Source organism: Hydractinia symbiolongicarpus, chromosome 7 (assembly GCF_029227915.1).
Source record: "Hydractinia symbiolongicarpus strain clone_291-10 chromosome 7, HSymV2.1, whole genome shotgun sequence".
Lineage (NCBI taxonomy): Eukaryota > Metazoa > Cnidaria > Hydrozoa > Anthoathecata > Hydractiniidae > Hydractinia > Hydractinia symbiolongicarpus.
In genome coordinates, this window is record NC_079881.1 from 9,665,003 (window position 1) to 9,688,477 (window position 23,475).

Consider the following 23,475-nt stretch of genomic DNA (forward strand, 5'->3'; position numbering starts at 1 on the left):
GTAGGGAGTTATTACATTTTCTCCTTTTTCGTGCAATCAGAGGCTGATTTATTAATCACCTCGAGAAATATCTAGGCTAATGACCTAAAATTAATATCCCCACATTTATCGAATACCACTTTTTTATTTTGAGGCCTGAACTGTCGAATACAGTTTGTTTTATAAACAATGCCAAATTTAAATATTCGCCACAAAGATTGCCAAAATTTTAAAACATTGCTGAACAATTTGGTGTGCAAATAAATAGTCAGAAATTAAACAATTTGATTGGCAAATAATGAGTCAAAGAACAAACAATTTTCATGATGCAAGTTTTAATCCTACGTATAGTTTGTCAGAAATAACACCCTTGCCACTTCAAACTTACAGTTGAACTGCTTAATAATCTTAAAATTATTAGGAAAAAATCATTTTTATGTTTCTTTAATTCGTACGCCGTTAATTCGAACACGCAAGGGACTAAATTATTTGTTCGAATTAACGAGTGTTCGGATTATCGGAAGTTAAAAAAAAAACAAGAATTTTAAAAAACGTTTTAAGGTTTTATGCTAATATAACTTTATTACAACTTTACCACAAATTTTTATGAAAATCTTTTAACGTTGTTTGCTTGGCGATGGACAAGGCCTCCAAATTCCTTGTATACTTCATTTTATTGGAATTGCCAATTTAATTGATAAATTGAAAGAAATTTTGCCACCAATGATGCAATAAAAATGAATAATGAAAAATTAATTTTCCAATAAGATTTTATTTATCGATACACAAAAGTTCGAATTAACGAGCATAATGTAGCATTGGGACTAAAAAATTGTTCGAATTAGCGGAGTTCGAATTAAACAACTCAAAATATAAGACTTTATCATATACTTTGAGTTTTTCTCGCAACTTGATTGGCTAATCTGCACGAAATATATGCTGTATTTTGTTTTTTCAACTGAGAAAGGAGTGCAATTTTTACTTATACAGAGTGCAAAAAGCTTATATTCTTCCTTTGATTGGTTGATTTAGCGTGCAAAAAGCTTATATTTTTCCCTTGATTGGTTGAAAATTCGTAGGAAAAACCTATATGTTCTTAAAAACGAAAACTTGTCGGTGAATTTATTTTCACAAATATACATAAATTGTGATTCGAAAATTTTCTTTTGTTTCAACAGTCATTAAATAGTCATTAATCATAGAGCATGCGCTCTCCACCGGTGACGAAAACAATTGAATTATATCAGCCAACCCGAAAGAATTATATAATAGCACGACGATGGAGTTCTATGTTATTTGGCTTCACAATGATAATTTATTCTTTTGAAAATTCGTAGTTTTTATTTCCATTCAAATTCTTTCAAGCGTGACATGAAGACAAGACTAAGGACTAAAGATGGCGCCGAAGTCGTTGGATGAAATTTTCGCTTCGGAAACATTTTAATCGTCAGGGGTAGTAATACAAGACTTTCTTAACCATTCACACGATATATTTTCGCACCCAAAAGATGACATAATTTTAAAGCTCAAGACCTTAGACGACGCTACTTCACAACAACTTCGTGCTGATCTTTTCCTCGAATTTTGTGAGGTTTTGAACACAGACCAACTGCAAGTATCAAAAATACTTCTAGATGAGGTTGATCCATTAAAAAATCTCCGTAGAAGATACAAAGCTACCTACGTTTGTGAAGACATATTTATTTTAGGACTATCTTTATGTGAGAGTAATATTCATAATGACATTTCAAAAGTTATAAATAGCTCTAAACCACCCTTACAACAACAGCAACTCGAGAATCAACTTGGTCTTTCACCGTTGGAAACTAATCTAATCTCAGTGGTTACTGAAATTCTAGACGTCGTGAAAGAATTAAAAGCAGAAAACAAATTTTTAAAGGATCGAATATCGAAAATCGAAATTACCACCGAAAAGCATTACAAATTTTCCCTTAGCAATAAAAATATTTCAGAATTAAGCAGCGTGTCTCTTATGAAAACAAATCATACAGAAGAGCGCAAAACCATACCAATTGAGAGCCAACAAAACATCGAAAATATAATGCTGCAAAAGAGCGTTACTACATTGGGAATTAAACCGATAATAAATCAAAACAACAATTTACCATCTTATTCTGACGTTTTACAAATAACAAAATCACCAACAAGCGAAAAAAGAAACGATAAAACTAATCGTTCAGACCACTCCTACGATGAACAACCTGATTTCCAAAGAGTCCGAAAGAAAAAGAAAAAAACTGTTATATTTGGAACTAAACCTTCTGCAAATAACAAGACATCGGAAATCGCTGGCAAAACTACCCAGCACACCTTTTCACTTTTCATTGGTGGTAATAATCCAGACTTATCTACAGATGACCTATCGAATCACATAGAAAAGGAACTCCATGTCAAAACTGTCAATGTAACAAGTAATAAAATAAACGAACTCAACCAATCATTCAAAGTGACTGTAAATCGAGCAGATAAGGACACTCTTTTTGACCCTAAGAACTGGGAATCTAATATCATAATCAAGCCATTCCGTGAACCAAGAAAGAATTACAATAATAATGACTATAATCAATACGATGACTGCCAAAACTGATCTACTCAAACAACACAGCGTAAATATTTGTTATTTTAACTGTCATGGTTTCAAATCTAACACATCGTATATAAACTTTTTAATAAACCAAAATGATATTGTTTTTTTATCTGAACACTGGCTATCCTCACTCGAGAAACCGTTAATAACAGATTCTGTTCAATCTCACACAGTATTTTTTCAACCAGCTAGTAAGCACCAACAAGGCAGACCCTTTGGTGGTAATTGTTTCTTCATACGTCATAATTTATTTATTTCTGCTAACATTCTTGTCGACGAACCACATATAATGGCAGTTAAGTCAGACACTGGTCATCACCTTGTAATAATCATAGGAGTCTATCTACCACCATGTCATGGGAGGGAATCGATAAATAATTACACCATAGCTCTAGCATCCTTAAATAGTATAATAAATCAATAAAGTAACCAAGGAGAATTAATCATCATAGGGGACTTTCAATCTTTTCCGAACAATATTTACGACAATATGGTTTGTTCCAGCCCATCACGTAATCAACACTCGTCACCTTTTGCCGATTTTCTTACCGAAAACAATCTAGAATTAGTAGACGTCGTTTATGGAAATGGACCCTGTTTTTCATATCATCACCTATCTCTTAATCATTCCTCTTACATTGATCATATAGCCATGTTTAAATCTACTTTCTACACACTTGTGTCCTGCAATATCGTACGACCCACGGCAATAAACGTTAGTGACCACTTGCCAGTAATTACTGAATTGAGAATGACTTTTGGTGAACATAATAATAATAATAATAATAATAAAATAATATTCTAAACAACTCAGACTATGTACCAGCTTATGTTTGGAAAAATGAAGAGTTCTTAGCTTTTCATAATAATCTAATATCTGAACGCTTTCGTAATATCACCTTTCAACATAATAACATAACAATCAACTGGATTGGTTTCACAATACCTTGTTAACCTGTAGGCAAGAGGCATATAAAGATTACCTTTTAACTAACAATAAAAATCATTTTTCTCCGAAGTCTTGGTGGACTAATGACCACACAATAGCTAAAAGGAACTTATCATATCATTTCAACCAATGGAAAGCGTCCGGCTTTCAAAGAGACCTAACATCTATACCTTACAATCGGTATACATTTGCTCGAAAAATTTACAGAGAAGGCATCAAAATGGCACAGAACAATAAACTAGTTCACCAATACATCAATATCGACAAGCTAAAAAACACACATCCACAGAAATTCTGGAAAGAATTAAAATCTTTAAAAAAATAACCATCTCGTCTGTTCAAAATCAATAACAAAGAATGTAAGGAAGAAATAACCAAAGAATTTGAATGTCATTTTAACCATCTTCTCAACACACCAAGAATATCAAATAATTATAACACATCATTCATTCCACCTCCTAATCAAACGGATTTTGCCGTATCTTCTGCAGATATCATGGAAGCAATTAAAGTTTTAAATATGGGCAAATCTCCTGATCCTTTCAAAGTTTCTGCAGAACACATTACACAATCTAACTGTGAAAATCTTGTCAACTGGCTAGCTGATTTTTATAATTATATGTTCGAGTTTTGTCACTTATCATACCGTTAGTTAAATCTTTCAAAAAATCGCTGTCGGATCCAAATAATTACCGTGGGATATGTTTGACTCCAGTTGTAACAAAAATTTTGGAATCAATTATTCTTATTAAATGTTCAAATATTAAAGATAGCTTTTCGTCTCAATATGGTTTCAAAAATAAATCGTCTACGCTTCATGCTGAATACGTTATTAATGAAACAATCAAATCCTACAACTCAAAGGGAAGCACTGTTTACATTTGCAGTCTTGACGCTGAAAAGGCATTCGATTCATGTAATTGGTCATCACTTTTCAACAAACTGACATCTGATACTCATCTTCCTTCATCTGTCATAAATATTATTTATAAATTATATATAAATGGTACCGCATCTGTTTCTTATCTCGATCAAATATCTTCAGAATTTAAACTTACTCAAGGAGTACATCAAGGTTCCATTTTGTCACCTTATTTATATAACATCTACACCAATCAACTCTTATTAAAAATAGAATCACTAAATGTTGGAACCACCATTGGAGGAGAAGGTACATCGATTACAGCTTATGCAGATGACATAATACTGATGAGTTCAACCCTTTCTGGTTTACAGAAATTGATCGATACGTGCGTTGAGTATGGAAAAAGTCATTCAATAAAATTCAACTACAAAAAAACAGAATTTATTATTTCTGGAAAAAGTCATTTAACAAATCATCAAATTAAAATTGATAGCAACATCATTTATCCTAAGTCTTCTCTTGTCCATTTGGGATTTCACTGGAAGTTGAATCGTAACCGCTGTGTCGATTTACAGTCCTCCCATTCATCACACCGAATACAGGAAGCATGGGCATTAGTAAATGCTTTAATTTCATCAGGAATACGATTTTGCCATCCCAATACAATTAAATCTATTTTTCTTTCTCAAGTAATACCAAACCTAACCTATGGACTTGAACTATGTAAACTGTCTGATTCCTTTATATCATCACTTGAACGTCACGCAAACATGATGATAAAATGTTTATTCAATGTTTCGAAGTTTAGCAGGACCTTACTTTTCGATGCTTTGAACATACCATATATTAAATACACACTATACAGAAACAAAATCGCTGCATTAATCAGATTAATGAACAATACGACAACAAAGAAACTATCTATATATCAACTACAGCACAATGCACCAAATTCCTCCATCTCGGGTTTGATTAGAATTTGCTCAGCTTCAAACATAAACTTTGGAACTGTTCTTATAACGCGGAAAATTCCTCGTTTTAATATTATGGATAATCCAGCAACCGTAGAAAGAATTGAAAACATAAAACTGATTAAAAATTGCATGTTATCTTGGTACCTTACAAACAGTTGACTTTGTTTCAAAGAAGTTATGGAAGAATATATAAGATAAAAGAAAAAAAGAAAAAACAAAAAAAAACACTGTAAATAGTTTATAAACGAGATGTACCTTTTTGGTGATAAAGAAAATATATTATTATTATGAACATAATTTGTTATAATGATCTAAATCGCACGTGAGTTCATAAATTCAAATAATTTAAAAGTTCATGAATATAAATGAAATAAATTACCTTGCAGTGATTTTATTGGGCCCCATAACAATGCTTGTCAATATCGTGAACATAATTAAGCAGTGTGCAACCGACTATGTGAAATTAACATGATATAAGACCGAGTATATGATAAACAAGTTATCGTACACGCCCTCGAAAAATATCGGTTGATATTTTTTTCGTTTTTTATGTTCTAGTATATTTCACTCGCCTGAAGGCTCGTGAAGTATGTAACGAGAACATAAAAACACTCAAAAAATATTGCCGATATTTTTCTCGGCACTGTGCGATAACTAGTACTTATTAAACCAAACTCAAGGGACTTGGCAATTTGTTCGAAATAACGGAAAGTTCGAATTAAGCGGCATTCGAATTAACGGACATATACTGTAATAATTAAAATCTTTCGAACGTGATGGTGCAAAAACGTTATTTTTGCAGTTACAAAAGAGCGTTTTTTAGTATATGGGCGTATCTACCATGGGAATATTGCATTTTCATGCGGGCGTTATTTAGAATATTGATGCAGTATCAACAATCGTATCTTTACGTACATACATTCGTTTAAATCATCGTCATGGTATAAAGATTAAAAGTGGTACTGATTTTTTTTGCATTTGTATTGGATTTTTAGAATCTTAGTTCTTTAGTCTCGTCCAAGTTCATTCAGTAGTTGAAAAACGTTATCTGGAATATTGTGTCCAAATGGATTTTGCAGCAAATAAAGATGCACATTTTCTAGTGAAGTTACCAGTTTAATAGGGTCTGGTAGGATTATTACCAATTTACTACTAACCCTATATTAACTGTTTATGAGGGCAATACCGGAGAAATACGTGACAGAGGTCAATATTCGAAGGTATTGCTGGAAATAGACAGTTAATATATGGATCATTATCCGGGTACTGCATTTTACGACAAAAAATATAACATTATAAGCAGGATGTAGAAACCATGTCTTTATAGAAACTATTTCCATATGGAACGTAAATTCGAACTAAAAATATATATTTTTTCAACATTACAGGTTTTATTATAGCTACAACATAGAGTTCTTTAACAGATAAAAGTAAGTTTCACTTCTGTTTCGCGATTTGTTTACTTTTTTCCGTGTTTATTTACATTTAATGCTACCATATTTAAACTTTACACACGTTTGCTATGGTAGCGGGCAATAACGTGGAATATTGCAGGCTATGACGTAAGTTCTAACCAATCACATTGCGCGATTTTTCAAAATATCGATGCCGCCCTTTTACCCGGGTAATAAACCGCATTAATACAGAGAAAAATATGTTGACAATCATATGGTTTTGTCACTCTTATTGATTAAGTTACGTCATCACTAAAGTATGGAAATTTGAGAAACCATTTTACAGTTGTTTACGCACCTTGACTTTCGTGTAAGTCACTAAAGTAAAAAGTCAACAGCTGGTGTTGTATCCCCTTTAAAAAGTACATTTTCGCTAGATCATTTTAAAACTGTTCAACTGCCAAAGCATTAATGTGACTTTATGTTCTTATCATTTAAGCGAGACAACAGTACGGCTGATACGACGAACGGTAATTCTATTCTAGAGCTTACGGAAAATGATAATAAGTTATAAATTGCAATCCCTAAAACAGTAATGGTGTTTTATATTTCAGAAACAAAAAATTCCGAGACAAACCCCCCACCCTTTCCCCTATCCTGGCCGGAAGGAGGTTAATGTAATCGTGAAGCTAAATTCGGCTTGGTCAGCAATTATTTCCTGGTTTATTAATAAATATTTTTTTAGTTGTATGTCTTGTTTATGTTTGTAAAAGTTTTCGAAAAAACCTTTACAAAACAATTTTAGTTTCGTTAAACAGGAATAATTTTAAAATAGCTCATTGATAATATTTTGTCTAAACACTCTCACCCGTAGACGTTTAAATGGCATTTGTATACAATGACTGACATCGATTTGCACTCTCTTCTTTAAGTTTTTAAATTGACTTCAATGAGTTTTCCATAACAGAACATCGGAGTGTGTTGGAAAAACAGGCATTGAATACATAATACGTTTTTAAAAACTGTCCGAACTTACAGTTCCAACTACAAACCACAATGTGACAGAGAAGAAACCTTTGACGTAATAACTCTCTAACAATGAGAATATCATTGGCTATAACAAACTCTAATTACAGCATATTAAGAGGACTTAAAACGTATAGCTGATGATTTTCATAATCAATCGTTGTGGAGAGCTGACAAAGTAGGATTGGACAAGTAAGTGTGTTTGCACGTTTCTTTTTGCGTTTGTTTTCTAGCTTTTTTTTTACTTTGTTTGTACTTGACAGGATTGCGTTGTTGTATAAAATTTGCTTAGACAAAAGGCGATAATCTAGTATAGGGGAACAACGGCGAATATTTGTTTTTGGTGAAACGCGATTTTACTTGAATAGGGTAAAAGTTTAGGAACACGTACAAAATCAAAGGATTTAAGAAATAATATATGAAAATGGCTGTTTGTCTTTTTTATTAAATGAAGCAATCCTCTGGAGAAAAGAAAACAAAGAATTTGAGATTATAAGTTTGTTCCAGTAGTTTAAGTGTAAGCTGCTCTTATTTTAGAATAACTGCATATAAAATGAAGCCTAGACCTCTGCACATCGCACTCTTTATATCTGGCCTGATAACCTTTATCATGTTAGCTATTTCGGTTGGTGGAGCCTCCTGGATAAAGATCGAAGATCGCCACATCGGATTATGGAAGATCTGCTATGTACAAACGGGCAAATGCGCCTCACTACATGGTAATTGGGTAGAAACCTGGCTTAAGGTGACCAGAACTTTCTCATTGCTGTCGACCATTGTAACTGGGTTAAGTGTTCTTTTCGTCGTTCTTGCTGTTGCAACCAAAAGAGTTAATATTTTGTTGCCAATAGTATGCTTATTCGCTGCTGCTGTATTTGAAATGATTGCCATGGTAGTATATTCAACCGAAAAGAAGCTCACTTTCCCCGGCAACATCAAATACAGTTGGGGATATCACTTTGGTTGGATGGGATTTACAGCTGCTTTTGTATCAGGTTTCATAGGAGTGGTGCTTCGACGAGGAGATGAAGAATACACACCTATATAAATTTTGTTTTGCGAATTGAAAATTACATGAAAAATATTTTAAAACATTGTCCCCTCTAACTTTGTACTCGGTTCTCTAGCATTCTACCATTCTTGGCTCGCATACAAGACAAACAACTTCGCATTAACCGCAAAACGTCAACGTTATTAAGACCATAGTCCAGTTATATTTTAGTTTCGTTTGAACATTCTGTAAGTGCAATTAGCGGTAATTGACGAAAAGATCTAAAACCTAGAGGTTTCACAAACAAACAATTTGTAAAATTCCTTATTAAATTGTGATTTTGTGAATAAAATTGAAGTACGATATAATGCTGAGTCATCTTTTTTTTATGCACACAAATTATCTTAAGCTAGGGCGGATGTGGCAGTACTCCTTGAAAATTGTACTTGTCAGTTTTTTTTATTTCGGATTTAAGAAGCAATATTCGCGGCATCGAGTTTCCCTGTCACTTAACAATCTGTAAAATATAAAACAAAAACTTTCAAAATTCGTTATTCGATTAGATTTATTATCGTAGTTTTAACATTAAGTCTATCTGAAAAAGTTTCTTTTTCTCTGTTTGCGTACCATGAAAGCGACTTGCCTTTGTATTATAAGACTATTGCACGTCTAATAATAGCCATATTCCGTCTGTCTTGCGCCCGAGAAAAAAGTTGTGTTACGGAAACATGAAATGAAATATGTAAGGGACGGCAAACCCGTGAATCTATTCACTGGCTACCGATTAAGACGGGTGCAAATGCGTCAAACTGTTCATCAAACAGCTCATTAAACTTCTTGATGAAAATTTTATCAAACTGGGAATGTTTGATAAAATCGAATTTTCCATTTGCGTCAACTCGTCAAACACGTTTTATCAAAACATTCGAAATGAAGACCTATTCATTTAGAAAATTTCAAAATGGCGGCTGATAAAACAAAGGGTTGAATTCAAGCAATTCGATGAGTTCAGAAGTTGGTTCATCTGTCTAATCTTTGGCGACCTTGGCTTTATCATCAACTTTTAGCTTTAGTTCTTTTTTGGTTTTTAGCAGCCGTTTTCTTCTTCTCTTTCTTTTTTCTGGCAAACAAATCGCCATTTTTGATCTCTGTTTCACTTTCTGACGTTGCCATTTTGTCTTGTTCAACGTTCAATGAATGAACGAATGAGCATATGTTTTTTGTTTTGGAATATTAAAAGCAGTATTCGAATGTCAAAAATGTTCGAAAGACGTCCGAAACGTTCGAAAGGCCCTTCACTGTTGATGTTTTTTGCACTCATCGCGGTCATTAAAAATTACTGTTTGATGAAATTTGACTCAAACGCGTCAAACAGCCATCAAACAGCAAAACTCGGTTTGATTAACCCGTTTTGTTTGATGAAAAGTTTGATCGCGATCAAACTTCATCAAACTCAACTTTTTTCTTCTTTTCTCATTTTTTCGAAAAAATCGTATTTGATGGTCCAACTGAAATGCATCAAAATTTTCATCAAACTCGCTAGTTTGATGGAGTTTGATGAAAAGTGTGACGTATTTGCGCTGACCTTTAGGTTGTAATACTAGACTGCATTTTATTTTTTAAAGTTTTTATACTCACAGGTGTTCTTTTAGTACTAAATTGCTTTGTTATTATTAAAACCATTTACTTAAGTCGAAATATTTTCCTTTTGTGAGAAGAAACTAATCGCCACTTAAGTGTTTTTCGTTTGCGTTTTCGCTGTCGCAAGTAGACAAGTATTTTTTCCTTGAAGGGGACAGAACATCATCATAACCGTTGTTACCCTGTCATAGCAAAAACAATCGGTCAATATGATTTTATTTTGAGGAATAAGTTTTTGTAAAAGTTAAAAAGTAAATCGTGACACCGGGCTGAGCGCTTAGTACAGTTGATAAGTTAATACAGTTAAACGGTGTTGTACAGGCGTAAAGGGATAATACCCTTTTAAATCCGTGCAGCCGTGATTTCTATTTTTAAAAATTAACTGTCACAGTGGGCTGACCACTTAGTACAGGCACATAGGCTTAACAACAATCTCTAAAAAACAGCCCTTTGTTAACACTAAGCGTTTAGTACGGTTAAACCATGGAGATATAATATATATCTGTTTTATTGTATCTCTATGTTTAAACAAAGTTGAACAGGCGTATTAGGAGTATTACTCTTTTCCAAAAAACTGTATTGCAACTTCGGTTTCAAATAAAACAAGGAATAACATGTCGTTCCTGTCCAGCTAAGACAATCGCTTAGCCATTTTAGTTGCAGAAACATTTAGCATAAGAAATATTGCTTAAAAACATTGTTATAGCCAAACTGCATTTTTATACTTTCACTTTTTAGCCAAAGATATAGTCTACAACTAAATGTTGGCTAGGATAAAAAGCTCTAATCTATATTATAATACCCGTATATGTCTGTCCGTTACGCAAAATGGCTACCAATATTCCTTTGATCTTTCCACAATTTTTAAAAGCCAGGGTTTTTTTTAATCAAAAACCTTATTATTGATTAAAATGTATTCGAGAAATTAATTTATTTCCATAAAAAAAATAATTATTTTAATTTACCAGCCTTAATTAAATAAATAAAATAGGTGATTGAAACGAACGCATTATTTAAATACGCCATTTTTAATAATAATTACCCCCGTGATCTCAATCATCAATTCCGCTCGGGAGTCATAGAAAACAAATAGGACAGTTTTACTAACAGTTTTATTACTTTGTTTTGACCACTCGCACGTAGCATACCAATCAAAACGCCTAATTCTTCGAAGCACCAATCCAATATTTCCGTGGCCTGGTGATACCAACGAAGCAACATGATGATGAAGGCCATGTTGGTTTTGAAAGTGGTCGTGGCCAGTGGGTTGAAGGCCTTTTTGTCTTCTAAAAGCTTTTTATTTTGTGATATTTGTTATCTATATGATCTTAAATGTGAAAATAAATATATTGTCACTATTTAACCTAGCCAATATTATTTATTTTTATGTCAAAGTTCTGTTTATCTAGCTTTCTTTAGCTGCCTCTGGATTAAAAGTGAAAGAAGCCAAATGCATTGTTTGGCTGCAACACAATTCTTAATTCTTATGCTAAATCAATGCAGTTAGGCAACTACCAATTATATTATTTATATGAAAACTTATGCTGCAAAATAAAATTGCTGAGTACTTTTTTAACTGAACAGAATAACGGCAGACGGTTTCCTGCCTTTTTTTTAACCAAAGTCGCGATTACGTTTTTTAAAAAATGGTGTTATGCCTATATACTCATGCAACACGGTTTACCTGTACTAAGTGCTCATTCCAATGTTAACGACGGGCTGTTTCCTGTGTTTCTGTTAAACCGAAGTTGCGATAAAGTTTTTTTTTGGAAAAAGGTATTATACCTACATGAAGGCGCGACTTTGTTTACCTGTACTAAGGTAAAAAATGGGGCGCTGTCCGGAGTAACACTCATTTGTGAACTTTCACCAACACATGTATACCTGTACTAAAGTGCACCACCTGAATGTGTGGCACAGTTTACGGTTCTTATTAATTTCGCCACAGAGTTTTTAAATGCTGGGTAACACTTTTATTTAAGGCTTACCTGGCGTGCAACACCGGACCCCCCGACTAGTACCATACAAAATAGGAATAAGTAAGGCTCTAGATGGCTAGCCAGGCAGCAAAATCGTCGTTCCTAGCCAAAAGTCTTCAAATTAGTGCGTTTAAGATCTGTATATGGCTAAAGAACGTGATAGTATATTTATGTTAACATTGAAAACAAACAGAAAAAAATATTACAAATATATAAAGCTTTCAGAAAATAAAAAAAGTCAAACAGGCCTAAAAACATCACACACTGACCCCACATGACCTATTTCAAAATCAAAATGGCCTTCGTTCGTCCAGCTGCAAAGATCTTGGATTGTTTTTTTAAGCAAAAAAAATCCTGGATTGTTTTCCAAAGAATCAGGCGTCGTGATTGGTATACTACGCGCGAGCAGTCAAAACAAAGTCGGTAAAAATATATCGCATATGGTGTTGGTGCGCATTTTAAAAAATTCGTGTTTCCGTAACAGGACGCGTCTTTCGCGGATACTCAGACAAAATGTGGCTATTATTAAAGGGATTATTGAAATGATACAAGAGGGGTAGATTAACGCCACAATGTTTAAATTGATGTCTACATACAGTAGTTCCAATTAAGATTTCGCTCCTTAAATTTTTAAGATAGATGAAAGCTTATTCGGGGCGTTTGGAAGCAACGGCACTTCAAATATTTTAGTCATTTGCAAGAAGACATTGTAATAACAACGTTCTTCTGAAATGCATCGGATTAGGGCACAGTGCCTTGTTAGCGCAGTAGGCAGCGCGTCAGTCTCATAATCTGAAGGTTGTGAGTTTGATCCACACACAGGGCAAGGCTTTTAAAAGCCGCAGTGAATCAAATGTTTGACGCCTATTACAAAACTAGCAACTCAACAATGATTCCGCCCGGGCTCGAACCGGGGACCTTGCGCGTGTGAAGCGCACGTGATAACCGCTACACTACGGAATCCAATGAATTTTGGAACCTATGACGAAGGAAAGCAATACAAGGCTAAAATAGCTAGAGAAAAAAGCAAAAACATGTCGCATTTTAGTTTCCAGATTCCGTAGTGTAGTGGTTATCACGTGCGCTTAACACGCGCAAGGTCCCCGGTTCGAGCCCGGGCGGAATCATTGATGTTTCCGCGAAGCGAACCTCGGAAGAGCCTCTGTAGTTTCCATGGTGTAATGGTTAGCACTCAGGACTCTGAATCCTGCGATCCGAGTTCAAGTCTCGGTGGAACCTGTGCCGTTAGTTGTGGCTCGGAAGCACCTATTGGGCTTTTGGAAGCAACAGCACTTCAAATATTTTAGTCATTTTCAAGAAGACATTGTAATAACAACGTTCTTCTGAAATGCATCGGATTAGGGCACAGTGCCTTGTTAGCGCAGTAGGCAGCGCGTCAGTCTCATAATCTGAAGGTCGTGAGTTCGATCCTCACACAGGGCAAGGCTTTTAAAAGCCGCAGTGAATCAAATGTTTGACGGCTATTACAAAACTAGCAACTCAACAATGATTCCGCCCGGGCTCGAACCGGGGACCTTGCGCGCGTGAAGCGCACGTGATAACTGCTACACTACGGAATCCAATGAATTTTGGAACCTATGACGAAGGAAAGCAATACAAGGCTAAAATAGCTAGAGAAAAAAGCAAAAGCATGTCGCTTGTTAGTTGCCAGATTCCGTAGTGTAGTGGTTATCACGTGCTCTTAACACGCGCAAGGTCCCCGGCTCGAGCCCGGGCGGAATCATTGATGTTTCCGCGAAGCGAACCTCGGAAGAGCCTCTGTAGTTTCCATGGTGTAATGGTTAGCACTCAGGACTCTGAATCCTGCTATCCGAGTTCAAGTCTCGGTGGAACCTGTGCCGTTATTTGTGCCTCGGAAGCACCTATTGGGCGTTTGGAAGCAACGGCACTTCAAATATTTTAGTCATTTGCAAGAAGACATTGTAATGACAGCGGGCACAGTGCCTTGTTAGCGCAGTAGGCAGCGCGTCAGTCTCATAATCTGAAGGTCGTGAGTTCGATCCTCACACCGGGCAAGGCTTTTAAAAGCCGCAGTGAATCAAATGTTTGACGCCTATTACAAAACTAGCAACTCAACAATGATTCCGCCCGGGCTCAAACCGGGGACCTTGCGCGTGTGAAGCGAACCTCGGAAGAGCCTCTGTAGGTTCCATGGTGTAATGGTTAGCACTCAGGACTCTGAATCCTGCGATCCGAGTTCAAGTCTCGGTGGAACCTGTGCCGTTAGTTGTGCCTCGGAAGCACCTATTGGGCGTTTGGAAGCAACGGCACTTCAAATATTTTAGTCATTTGCAAGAAGACATTGTAATAACAACGTTCTTCTGAAATGCATCGGATTAGGGCACAGTGCCTTGTTAGCGCAGTAGACAGCGCGTCAGTCTCATAATCTGAAAGTCGTGAGTTCGATCCTCACACAGGGCAAGGCTTTTAAAAGCCGCAGTGAATCAGATGTTTGACGCCTATTACAAAACTAGCAACTCAACAATGATTCCGCCCGGGCTCGAACCGAGGAACTTGCGCGTGTAAAGCGCACGTGATAACCGCTACACTACGGATTCCAATGAATTTTGGAACCGATGACGAAGGAAAGCAATACAAGGCTAAAATAGCTAGAGAAAAAAGCAAAAACATGTCGCTTGTTAGTTGCCAGATTCCGTAGTGTAGTGGTTATCACGTGCGCTTAACACGCGCAAGGTCCCCGGTTCGAGCCCGGGTGGAATCATTGATGTTTCCGCGAAGCGAACCTCGGAAGAGCCTCTGTAGGTTCCATGGTGTAATGGTTAGCACTCAGGACTCTGAATCCTGCCATCCGAGTTCAAGTCTCGATGGAACCTGTGCCGTTAGTTGTGCCTCGGAAGCACCTATTGGGCGTTTGGAAGCAACGGCACTTCAAATATTTTAGTCATTTGCAAGAAGACATTGTAATAACAACGTTCTTCTAAAATGCATCGGATTAGGGCACAGTGCCTTGTTAGCGCAGTAGACAGCGCGTCAGTCTCATAATCTGAAAGTCGTGAGTTCGATCCTCACACAGGGCAAGGCTTTTAAAAGCCGCAGTGAATCAAATGTTTGACGCCTATTACAAAACTAGCAACTCAACAATGATTCCGCCCGGGCTCGAACCGAGGAACTTGCGCGTGTAAAGCGCACGTGATAACCGCTACACTACGAAATTCAATGAATTTGGGAACCTATGACAAAGGAAGGCAATACAAGGCTAAAATAGCTAGAGAAAAAAGCAAAAACATGTCGCTTGTTAGTTGCCAGATTCCGTAGTGTAGTGGTTATCACGTGCGCTTAACACGCGCAAGGTCCCCGGTTCGAGCACGGGCGGAATCATTGATGTTTCCGCGAAGCGAACCTCGGAAAAGCCTCTGTAGGTTCCATGGTGTAATGGGTAGCACTCAGGACTCTGAATCCTGCGATCCGAGTTCAAGTCTCGGTGGAACCTGTGCCGTTAGTTGTGCCTCGGAAGCACCTATTGGGCGTTTGGAAGCAACGGCACTTCAAATATTTTAGTCATTTGCAAGAAGACATTGTAATAACAACGTTCTTCTGAAATGCATCGGATTAGGGCACAGTGCCTTGTTAGCGCAGTAGACAGCGCGTCAGTCTCATGATCTGAAGGCCGTGAGTTCGATTCTCACACAGGGCAAGGCTTTTAAAAGCCGCAGTGAATCAAATGTTTGACGCCTATTACAAAACTAGCAACTCAACAATGATTCCGCCCGGGCTCGAACCGGGGACCTTGCGCGAGTGAAGCGCACGTGATAACCGCTACACTACGGATTCCAATGAATTTTGGAACCGATGACGAAGGAAAGCAATACAAGGCTAAAGTAGCTAGAGAAAAAAGCAAAAACATGTCGCTTGTTAGTTGCCAGATTCCGTAGTGTAGTGGTTATCACGTGCGCTTAACACGCGCAAGGTCCCCGGTTCGAGCCCGGGTGGAATCATTGATGTTTCCGCGAAGCGAACCTCGGAAGAGCCTCTGTAGGTTCCATGGTGTAATGGTTAGAACTCAGGACTCTGAATCCTGCGATCCGAGTTCAAGTCTCGATGGAACCTGTGCCGTTAGTTGTGCCTCGGAAGCACCTATTGGGCGTTTGGAAGCAACGGCACTTCAAATATTTTAGTCATTTGCAAGAAGACATTGTAATAACAACGTTCTTCTGAAATGCATCGGATTAGGGCACAGTGCCTTGTTAGCGCAGTAGACAGCGCGTCAGTCTCATAATCTGAAAGTCGTGAGTTCGATCCTCACACAGGGCAAGGCTTTTAAAAGCCGCAGTGAATCAAATGTTTGACGCCTATTACAAAACTAGCAACTCAACAATGATTCCGCCCGGGCTCGAACCGAGGAACTTGCGCGTGTAAAGCGCACGTGATAACCGCTACACTACGGATTCCAATGAATTTTGGAACCGATGACGAAGGAAAGCAATACAAGGCTAAAATAGCTAGAGAAAAAAGCAAAAACATGTCGCTTGTTAGTTGCCAGATTCCGTAGTGTAGTGGTTATCACGAGCGCTTAACACGCGCAAGGTCCCCGGTTCGAGCCCGGGCGGAATCATTGATGTTTCCGCGAAGCGAACCTCGGAAGAGCCTCTGTAGGTTCCATGGTGTAATGGTTAGCACTCAGGACTCTGAATCCTACCATCCGAGTTCAAGTCTCGGTGGAACCTTTGCCGTTAGTTGTGCCTCGGAAGCACCTATTGGGCGTTTGGAAGCAACGGCACTTCAAATATTTTAGTCATTTGCAAGAAGATATTGTAATAACAATGTTCTTCTGAAATGCATCGAATTAGGGCACAGTGCCTTGTTAGCGCAGTAGGCAGCGCGTCAGTCTCTTAATCTGAAGGTCGTGAGTTCGATCCTCACACAGGGCAAGGCTTTTAAAAGCCGCAGTGAATCAATGTTTGACGCCTATTACAAAACTAGCAACTCAACAATTATTCCGCCCGGGCTCCAACCGGGGAACTTGCGCGTGTGAAGCGCACGTGATAACCGCTACACTACGGAATCCAATGAATTTGGGAACCTATGACGAAGGAAAGCAATACAAGGCTAAAATAGCTAGAGAAAAAAGCAAAAACATGTCGCTTGTTAGTTGCCAGATTCCGTAGTGTAGTGGTTATCACGTGCGCTTAACACGCGCAAGATCCCCGGTTCGAGCACGGGCGGAATTATTGATGTTTTCGCGAAGCGAACCTCGGAAAAGCCTCTGTAGGTTCCATGGTGTAATGGTTAGCACTCAGGACTCTGAATCCTGCGATCCGAGTTCAAGTCTCGGTGGAACCTGTGCCGTTAGTTGTGCCTCGGAAGCACCTATTGGGCGTTTGGAAGCAACGGCACTTCAAATATTGTAGTCATTTGCAAGAAGACATTGTAATAACAACGTTCTTCTGAAATGCATCGGATTAGGGCACAGTGCCTTGTTAGCGCAGTAGGCAGCGCGTCAGTCTCATGATCTGAAGGCCGTGAGTTCGATCCTCACACAGGGCAAGGCTTTTAAAAGCCGCAGTGAATCAAATGTTTGACGCCTATTACAAAACTAGCAACTCAACAATGATTCCGCCCGGGCTCGAACCGGGGACCTTGCGCGTGGGAAGCGCACGTGATAACCGCTACATTACGGAATCAAATGAATTTTGGAACCTATGACGAAGGAAAGCAATACAAGGCTAAAATAGCTAGAGAAAAAAGCAAAAACATGTCGCTTGTTAGTTGCCAGATTCCGTAGTGTAGTGGTTATCACGTGCGCTTAACTCGCGCAAGGTCCCCGGTTCGAGCACGGGCGGAATCATTGATGTTTCCGCGAAGCGAACCTCGGAAGAGCCTCTGTAGGTTCCATGGTGTAATGGTTAGCACTCAGGACTCTGAATTCTGCGATCCGAGTTCAATTCTAGGTTGAACCTGTGCCGTTAGTTGTGCCTCGGAAGCACCTATTGGGCGTTTGGAAGCAACGGCACTTCAAATATTTTAGTCATTTGTAAGAAGACATTGTAATAACAACGTTCTTCTGAAATGCATCGGATTAGGGCACAGTGCCTTGTTAGCGCAGTAGGCAGCGCGTCAGTCTCATAATCTGAAGGTCGTGAGTTCGATCCTCACACAGGACAAGGCTTTTAAAAGCCGCAGTGAATCAAATGTTTGACGCCTATTACAAAACTAGCAACTCAACAATGATTCCGCCCGGGCTCGAACCGGGGACCTTGCGCGTGTGAAGCGTACGTGATAACCGCTACACTACGGAATCCAATGAATTTTGGAACCTATGACGAAGGAAAGCAATACAAGGCTAAAATAGCTAGAGAAAAAAGCAAAAACATGTCGCTTGTTAGTTGCCAGATTCCGTAGTGTAGTGGTTATCACGTGCGCTTTACACGCGCAAGGTCCCCGGTTCGAGCCCGGGCGGAATCATTGATGTTTCCGCGAAGCGAACCTCGGAAGAGCCTCTGTAGGTTCCATGGTGTAATGGTTAGCACTCAGGACTCTGAATCCTGCGATCCGAGTTCAAGTCTCGGTGGAACCTGTGCTGTTATTTGTGCCTCGGAAGCACCTATTGGGCGTTTGGAAGCAACGGCACTTCAAATATTTTAGTTATTTGCAAGAAGACATTGTAATAACAACGTTCTTCTGAAATGCATCGGATTAGGGCACAGTGCCTTGTTAGCGCAGTAGGCAGCGCGTCAGTCTCTTAATCTGAAGGTCGTGAGTTCGATCCTCACACAGGGCAAGGCTTTTAAAAGCCGCAGTGAATCAATGTTTGACGCCTATTACAAAACTAGCAACTCAACAATGATTCCGCCCGGGCTCGAACCGGGGACCTTGCGCGTGGGAAGCGCACGTGATAACCGCTACATTACGGAATCCAATGAATTTTGGAACCTATGACGAAGGAAAGCAATACAAGGCTAAAAGAGCTAGAGAAAAAAGCAAAAACATGTCGCTTGTTAGTTGCCAGATTCCGTAGTGTAGTGGTTATCACGTGCGCTTAACTCGCGCAAGGTCCCCGGTTCGAGCACGGGCGGAATCATTGATGTTTCCGCGAAGCGAACCTCGGAAGAGCCTCTGTAGGTTCCATGGTGTAATGGTTAGCACTCAGGACTCTGAATTCTGCGATCCGAGTTCAATTCTAGGTTGAACCTGTGACGTTAGTTGTGCCTCGGAAGCACCTATTGGGCGTTTGGAAGCAACGGCACTTCAAATATTTTAGTCATTTGCAAGAAGACATTGTAATAACAACGTTCTTCTGAAATGCATCGGATTAGGGCACAGTGCCTTGTTAGCGCAGTAGGCAGCGCGTCAGTCTCATAATCTGAAGGTCGTGAGTTCGATCCTCACACAGGGCAAGGCTTTTAAAAGCCGCAGTGAATCAAATGTTTGACGCCTATTACAAAACTAGCAACTCAACATTGATTCCGCCCGGGCTCGAACCGGGGACCTTGCACGTGTGAAGCGTACGTGATAACCGCTACACTACGGAATCCAATGAATTTTGGAACCTATGACGAAGGAAAGCAATACAAGGCTAAAATAGCTAGAGAAAAAAGCAAAAACATGTCGCTTGTTAGTTGCCAGATTCCGTAGTGTAGTGGTTATCACGTGCGCTTTACACGCGCAAGGTCCCCGGTTTGAGCCCGGGCGGAATCATTGATGTTTCCGCGAAGCGAACCTCGGAAGAGCCTCTGTAGGTTCCATGGTGTAATGGTTAGCACTCAGGACTCTGAATCCTGCGATCCGAGTTCAAGTCTCGGTGGAACCTGTGCTGTTATTTGTGCCTCAGAAGCACCTATTGGGCGTTTGGAAGCAACGGCACTTCAAATATTTCAGTTATTTGCAAGAAGACGTTGTAACAACAACGTTCTTCTGAAATGCATCGGATTAGGGCACAGTGCCTTGTTAGCGCAGTAGGCAGCGCGTCAGTCTCTTAATCTGAAGGTCGTGAGTTCGATCCTCACACAGGGCAAGGCTTTTAAAAGCCGCAGTGAATCAATGTTTGACGCCTATTACAAAACTAGCAACTCAACAATTATTCCGCCCGGGCTTCAACCTGGGAACTTGCGCGTGTGAAGCGCACGTGATAACCGCTACACTACGGAATCCAATGAATTTGGGAACCTATGACGAAGGAAAGCAATACAAGGCTAAAATAGCTAGAGAAAAAAGCAAAAACATGTCGCTTGTTAGTTGCCAGATTCCGTAGTGTAGTGGTTATCACGTGCGCTTAACACGCGCAAGATCCCCGGTTTGAGCACGGGCGGAATCATTGATGTTTTCGCGAAGCGAACCTCGGAAGAGCCTCTGTAGGTTCCATGGTGTAATGGTTAGCACTCAGGACTCTGAATCCTGCGATTCGAGTTCAAGTCTCGGTGGAACCTGTGCCGTTAGTTGTTCCTCGGAAGCACCTATTGGGCGTTTGGAAGCAACGGCACTTCAAATATTTTAGTCATTTGCAAGAAGACATTGTAATAACAACGTTCTTCTGAAATCCATCGGATTAGGCCACAGTGCCTTGTTAGCGCAGTTGGCAGCGCGTCAGTCTCATGATCTGAAGGCCGTGAGTTCGATCCTCACACAGGGCAAGGCTTTTAAAAGCCGCAGTGAATCAAATGTTTGACGCCTATTACAAAACTAGCAACTCAACAATGATTCCGCCCGGGCTCGAACCGGGGACCTTGCGCGTGGGAAGCGCACGTGATAACCGCTACATTACGGAATCCAATGAATTTTGGAACCTATGACGAAGGAAAGCAATACAAGGCTAAAATAGCTAGAGGAAAAAGCAAAAACATGTCGCTTGTTAGTTGCCAGATTCCGTAGTGTAGTGGTTATCACGTGCGCTTAACTCGCGCAAGGTCCCCGGTTCGAGCACGGGCGGAATCATTGATGTTTCCGCGAAGCGAACCTCGGAAGAGCCTCTGTAGGTTCCATGGTGTAATGGTTAGCACTCAGGACTCTGAATTCTGCGATCCGAGTTCAATTCTAGGTTGAACCTGTGCCGTTAGTTGTGCCTCGGAAGCACCTATTGGGCGTTTGGAAGCAACGGCACTTCAAATATTTTAGTCATTTGCAAGAAGACATTGTAATAACAACGTTCTTCTGAAATGCATCGGATTAGGGCACAGTGCCTTGTTAGCGCAGTAGGCAGCGCGTCAGTTTCATAATCTGAAGGTCGTGAGTTCGATCCTCACACAGGGCAAGGCTTTTAAAAGCCGCAGTGAATCAAATGTTTGACGCCTATTACAAAACTAGCAACTCAACAATGATTCCGCCCGGGCTCGAACCGGGGACCTTGCGCGTGTGAAGCGTACGTGATAACCGCTACACTACGGAATCCAATGAATTTTGGAACCTATGACGAAGGAAAGCAATACAAGGCTAAAATAGCTAGAGAAAAAAGCAAAAACATGTCGCTTGTTAGTTGCCAGATTCCGTAGTGTAGTGGTTATCACGTGCGCTTTACACGCGCAAGGTCCCCGGTTCGAGCCCGGGCGGAATCATTGATGTTTCCGCGAAGCGAACCTCGGAAGAGCCTCTGTAGGTTCCATGGTGTAATGGTTAGCACTCACTGAAGCGCACGTGATAACCGCTACACTACGGAATCCAATGATTTTTGGAACCGATGACGTAGGAAAGCAATACAAGGCTAAAATAGCTAGAGAAAAAAGCAAAAACATGTCGCTTGTTAGTTGCCAGATTCCGTAGTGTAGTGGTTAACACGTGCGCTTAACACGCGCAAGGTCCCCGGTTCGAGCCCGGACGCAATCATTGATGTTTCCGCGAATCGAACCTCGGAAGAGCCTCTGTAGGTTACATGGTGTAATGGTTTGCACTCAGGACTCTGAATCCTGCAATCCGAGTTCAAGTCTCGGTGGAACCTGTGCCGTTAGTTGTGCCTCGGAAGCACCTATTGGGCGTTTGGAAGCTACGGCACTTCAAATATTTTAGTCATTTTGCAAGAACACGTTGTAATAACAACGTTCTTCTGAAATGCATCGGATTAGGGCACAGTGCCTTGTTAGCGCAGTAGGCAGCGCGTCTGTCTCAGAATCTGAAGGTCGTGAGTTCGATCCTCACACAGGGCAAGGCTTTTAAAAGCCAAAGTGAATCAAATGTTTGACGCCTCTTACAAAACTAGCAACTGAACAATGATTCTGCCCGTGCTCGAACCGGGGACCTTGCGCGTGTGAAGCGCACGTGATAACCGCTACACTACGGAATCCAATGAATTTTGGAACCTATGACGAAGGAAATCAATACAAGGCTAAAATAGCTAGAGAAAAAAGCAAAAACATGTCCTTTTTTAGTTGCCAGCTTCCGTAGTGTAGTGGTTATCACGTGCGCTTTACACGCGCAAGGTCCCCGGTTCGAGCCCGGGCGGAATCATTGACGTTTCCGCAAAGCGAACCTCGAAAGAGCCTCTGTAGGTTCCATGGTGTAATGGTTAGCACTCAGGACTCTGAATCCTGCGATCCGAGTTCAAGTCTCGGTGGAACCTGTGCCGTTTGTTGTGCCTCGGAAGCACCTATTGGGCGTTTGGAAGCAACGGCATTTCAAATATTTTAGTCATTTGCAAGAAGACATTGTAATAACAACGTTCTTCTGAAATGCATCTGATTAGGGCACAGTGCCTTGTTAGCGCAGTAGGCAGCGCGTCTGTCTCAGAATCTGAAGGTCGTGAGTTCGATCCTCACACAGGGCAAGGCTTTTAAAAGCCGCAGTGAATCAAATGTTTGACGCCTATTACAAAACTAGCAACTCAACAATGATTCCGCCGGGCTCGAACCGGGGACCTTACGCGTGTGAAGCGCACGTGATAACCGCTACACTACGGAATCCAATCAATTTTAGAACCGATGACGAAGGAAAGCAATACAAGGCTAAAATAGCTAGAGAAAAAAGCAAAAACCTGTCCTTTTTTAGTTGCCAGCTTCCGTAGTGTAGTGGTTATCACGTGCGCTTAACACGCGCAAGGTCCCCGGTTCGAGCCCGGGCGGAATCATTGATGTGTCCGCAAAGCGAACCTCGAAAGAGCCTCTGTA

At 39.8% G+C, this 23,475-nt stretch overlaps 1 protein-coding gene and 30 non-coding genes across 31 annotated transcripts; 25 read left to right on the forward strand and 6 right to left on the reverse strand.

The window, feature by feature from the left end:
* The first annotated feature begins 7,826 nt into the window (after positions 1 to 7,826).
* On the forward strand, positions 7,827 to 9,154 carry LOC130649310 (claudin domain-containing protein 2-like). Its single transcript, XM_057455569.1, has 2 exons — positions 7,827 to 7,987; positions 8,333 to 9,154. Exon 2 carries the CDS (start codon positions 8,349 to 8,351, stop codon positions 8,841 to 8,843), a length of 495 nt encoding a protein of 164 aa, XP_057311552.1. The 5' UTR covers positions 7,827 to 7,987; positions 8,333 to 8,348; the 3' UTR covers positions 8,844 to 9,154.
* Positions 9,155 to 13,296: 4,142 nt separating this feature from the next.
* Trnav-cac (transfer RNA valine (anticodon CAC)) lies at positions 13,297 to 13,369 on the reverse strand. Its single transcript has one exon. It is a non-coding gene; the product is annotated as a tRNA-Val (tRNA).
* A 91-nt stretch (positions 13,370 to 13,460) lies between these two features.
* On the forward strand, positions 13,461 to 13,533 carry Trnav-aac (transfer RNA valine (anticodon AAC)). Its single transcript has one exon. It is a non-coding gene; the product is annotated as a tRNA-Val (tRNA).
* A 243-nt stretch (positions 13,534 to 13,776) lies between these two features.
* Positions 13,777 to 13,849, forward strand: Trnam-cau (transfer RNA methionine (anticodon CAU)). Its single transcript has one exon. It is a non-coding gene; the product is annotated as a tRNA-Met (tRNA).
* A 723-nt stretch (positions 13,850 to 14,572) lies between these two features.
* Trnaq-cug (transfer RNA glutamine (anticodon CUG)) lies at positions 14,573 to 14,644 on the forward strand. Its single transcript has one exon. It is a non-coding gene; the product is annotated as a tRNA-Gln (tRNA).
* Positions 14,645 to 15,076: 432 nt separating this feature from the next.
* Trnav-aac (transfer RNA valine (anticodon AAC)) lies at positions 15,077 to 15,149 on the forward strand. Its single transcript has one exon. It is a non-coding gene; the product is annotated as a tRNA-Val (tRNA).
* Positions 15,150 to 15,693: 544 nt separating this feature from the next.
* Trnav-aac (transfer RNA valine (anticodon AAC)) lies at positions 15,694 to 15,766 on the forward strand. Its single transcript has one exon. It is a non-coding gene; the product is annotated as a tRNA-Val (tRNA).
* Positions 15,767 to 15,806: 40 nt separating this feature from the next.
* Positions 15,807 to 15,878, forward strand: Trnaq-cug (transfer RNA glutamine (anticodon CUG)). Its single transcript has one exon. It is a non-coding gene; the product is annotated as a tRNA-Gln (tRNA).
* A 432-nt stretch (positions 15,879 to 16,310) lies between these two features.
* Trnav-aac (transfer RNA valine (anticodon AAC)) lies at positions 16,311 to 16,383 on the forward strand. The gene has a single exon. It is a non-coding gene; the product is annotated as a tRNA-Val (tRNA).
* Positions 16,384 to 16,927: 544 nt separating this feature from the next.
* On the forward strand, positions 16,928 to 17,000 carry Trnav-aac (transfer RNA valine (anticodon AAC)). Its single transcript has one exon. It is a non-coding gene; the product is annotated as a tRNA-Val (tRNA).
* Positions 17,001 to 17,243: 243 nt separating this feature from the next.
* On the forward strand, positions 17,244 to 17,316 carry Trnak-cuu (transfer RNA lysine (anticodon CUU)). Its single transcript has one exon. It is a non-coding gene; the product is annotated as a tRNA-Lys (tRNA).
* Positions 17,317 to 17,656: 340 nt separating this feature from the next.
* Trnaq-cug (transfer RNA glutamine (anticodon CUG)) lies at positions 17,657 to 17,728 on the forward strand. Its single transcript has one exon. It is a non-coding gene; the product is annotated as a tRNA-Gln (tRNA).
* A 268-nt stretch (positions 17,729 to 17,996) lies between these two features.
* Positions 17,997 to 18,069, reverse strand: Trnag-ccc (transfer RNA glycine (anticodon CCC)). Its single transcript has one exon. It is a non-coding gene; the product is annotated as a tRNA-Gly (tRNA).
* Positions 18,070 to 18,613: 544 nt separating this feature from the next.
* Positions 18,614 to 18,686, reverse strand: Trnav-cac (transfer RNA valine (anticodon CAC)). Its single transcript has one exon. It is a non-coding gene; the product is annotated as a tRNA-Val (tRNA).
* Positions 18,687 to 18,777: 91 nt separating this feature from the next.
* Positions 18,778 to 18,850, forward strand: Trnav-uac (transfer RNA valine (anticodon UAC)). Its single transcript has one exon. It is a non-coding gene; the product is annotated as a tRNA-Val (tRNA).
* Positions 18,851 to 18,890: 40 nt separating this feature from the next.
* Trnaq-cug (transfer RNA glutamine (anticodon CUG)) lies at positions 18,891 to 18,962 on the forward strand. Its single transcript has one exon. It is a non-coding gene; the product is annotated as a tRNA-Gln (tRNA).
* Positions 18,963 to 19,093: 131 nt separating this feature from the next.
* Positions 19,094 to 19,166, forward strand: Trnak-cuu (transfer RNA lysine (anticodon CUU)). The gene has a single exon. It is a non-coding gene; the product is annotated as a tRNA-Lys (tRNA).
* Positions 19,167 to 19,229: 63 nt separating this feature from the next.
* Positions 19,230 to 19,302, reverse strand: Trnag-ccc (transfer RNA glycine (anticodon CCC)). Its single transcript has one exon. It is a non-coding gene; the product is annotated as a tRNA-Gly (tRNA).
* A 407-nt stretch (positions 19,303 to 19,709) lies between these two features.
* Positions 19,710 to 19,782, forward strand: Trnam-cau (transfer RNA methionine (anticodon CAU)). The gene has a single exon. It is a non-coding gene; the product is annotated as a tRNA-Met (tRNA).
* Positions 19,783 to 20,010: 228 nt separating this feature from the next.
* Trnav-uac (transfer RNA valine (anticodon UAC)) lies at positions 20,011 to 20,083 on the forward strand. The gene has a single exon. It is a non-coding gene; the product is annotated as a tRNA-Val (tRNA).
* A 40-nt stretch (positions 20,084 to 20,123) lies between these two features.
* Positions 20,124 to 20,195, forward strand: Trnaq-cug (transfer RNA glutamine (anticodon CUG)). Its single transcript has one exon. It is a non-coding gene; the product is annotated as a tRNA-Gln (tRNA).
* Positions 20,196 to 20,326: 131 nt separating this feature from the next.
* Positions 20,327 to 20,399, forward strand: Trnak-cuu (transfer RNA lysine (anticodon CUU)). Its single transcript has one exon. It is a non-coding gene; the product is annotated as a tRNA-Lys (tRNA).
* A 543-nt stretch (positions 20,400 to 20,942) lies between these two features.
* Trnam-cau (transfer RNA methionine (anticodon CAU)) lies at positions 20,943 to 21,015 on the forward strand. The gene has a single exon. It is a non-coding gene; the product is annotated as a tRNA-Met (tRNA).
* A 64-nt stretch (positions 21,016 to 21,079) lies between these two features.
* Positions 21,080 to 21,152, reverse strand: Trnag-ccc (transfer RNA glycine (anticodon CCC)). The gene has a single exon. It is a non-coding gene; the product is annotated as a tRNA-Gly (tRNA).
* A 544-nt stretch (positions 21,153 to 21,696) lies between these two features.
* Positions 21,697 to 21,769, reverse strand: Trnav-cac (transfer RNA valine (anticodon CAC)). The gene has a single exon. It is a non-coding gene; the product is annotated as a tRNA-Val (tRNA).
* A 91-nt stretch (positions 21,770 to 21,860) lies between these two features.
* Trnav-uac (transfer RNA valine (anticodon UAC)) lies at positions 21,861 to 21,933 on the forward strand. Its single transcript has one exon. It is a non-coding gene; the product is annotated as a tRNA-Val (tRNA).
* A 512-nt stretch (positions 21,934 to 22,445) lies between these two features.
* On the forward strand, positions 22,446 to 22,518 carry Trnal-cag (transfer RNA leucine (anticodon CAG)). The gene has a single exon. It is a non-coding gene; the product is annotated as a tRNA-Leu (tRNA).
* Positions 22,519 to 22,746: 228 nt separating this feature from the next.
* Positions 22,747 to 22,819, forward strand: Trnav-uac (transfer RNA valine (anticodon UAC)). Its single transcript has one exon. It is a non-coding gene; the product is annotated as a tRNA-Val (tRNA).
* Positions 22,820 to 22,859: 40 nt separating this feature from the next.
* Trnaq-cug (transfer RNA glutamine (anticodon CUG)) lies at positions 22,860 to 22,931 on the forward strand. Its single transcript has one exon. It is a non-coding gene; the product is annotated as a tRNA-Gln (tRNA).
* A 131-nt stretch (positions 22,932 to 23,062) lies between these two features.
* Trnal-cag (transfer RNA leucine (anticodon CAG)) lies at positions 23,063 to 23,135 on the forward strand. Its single transcript has one exon. It is a non-coding gene; the product is annotated as a tRNA-Leu (tRNA).
* Positions 23,136 to 23,362: 227 nt separating this feature from the next.
* Trnav-aac (transfer RNA valine (anticodon AAC)) lies at positions 23,363 to 23,435 on the forward strand. Its single transcript has one exon. It is a non-coding gene; the product is annotated as a tRNA-Val (tRNA).
* The last annotated feature ends 40 nt before the right edge of the window (positions 23,436 to 23,475 follow it).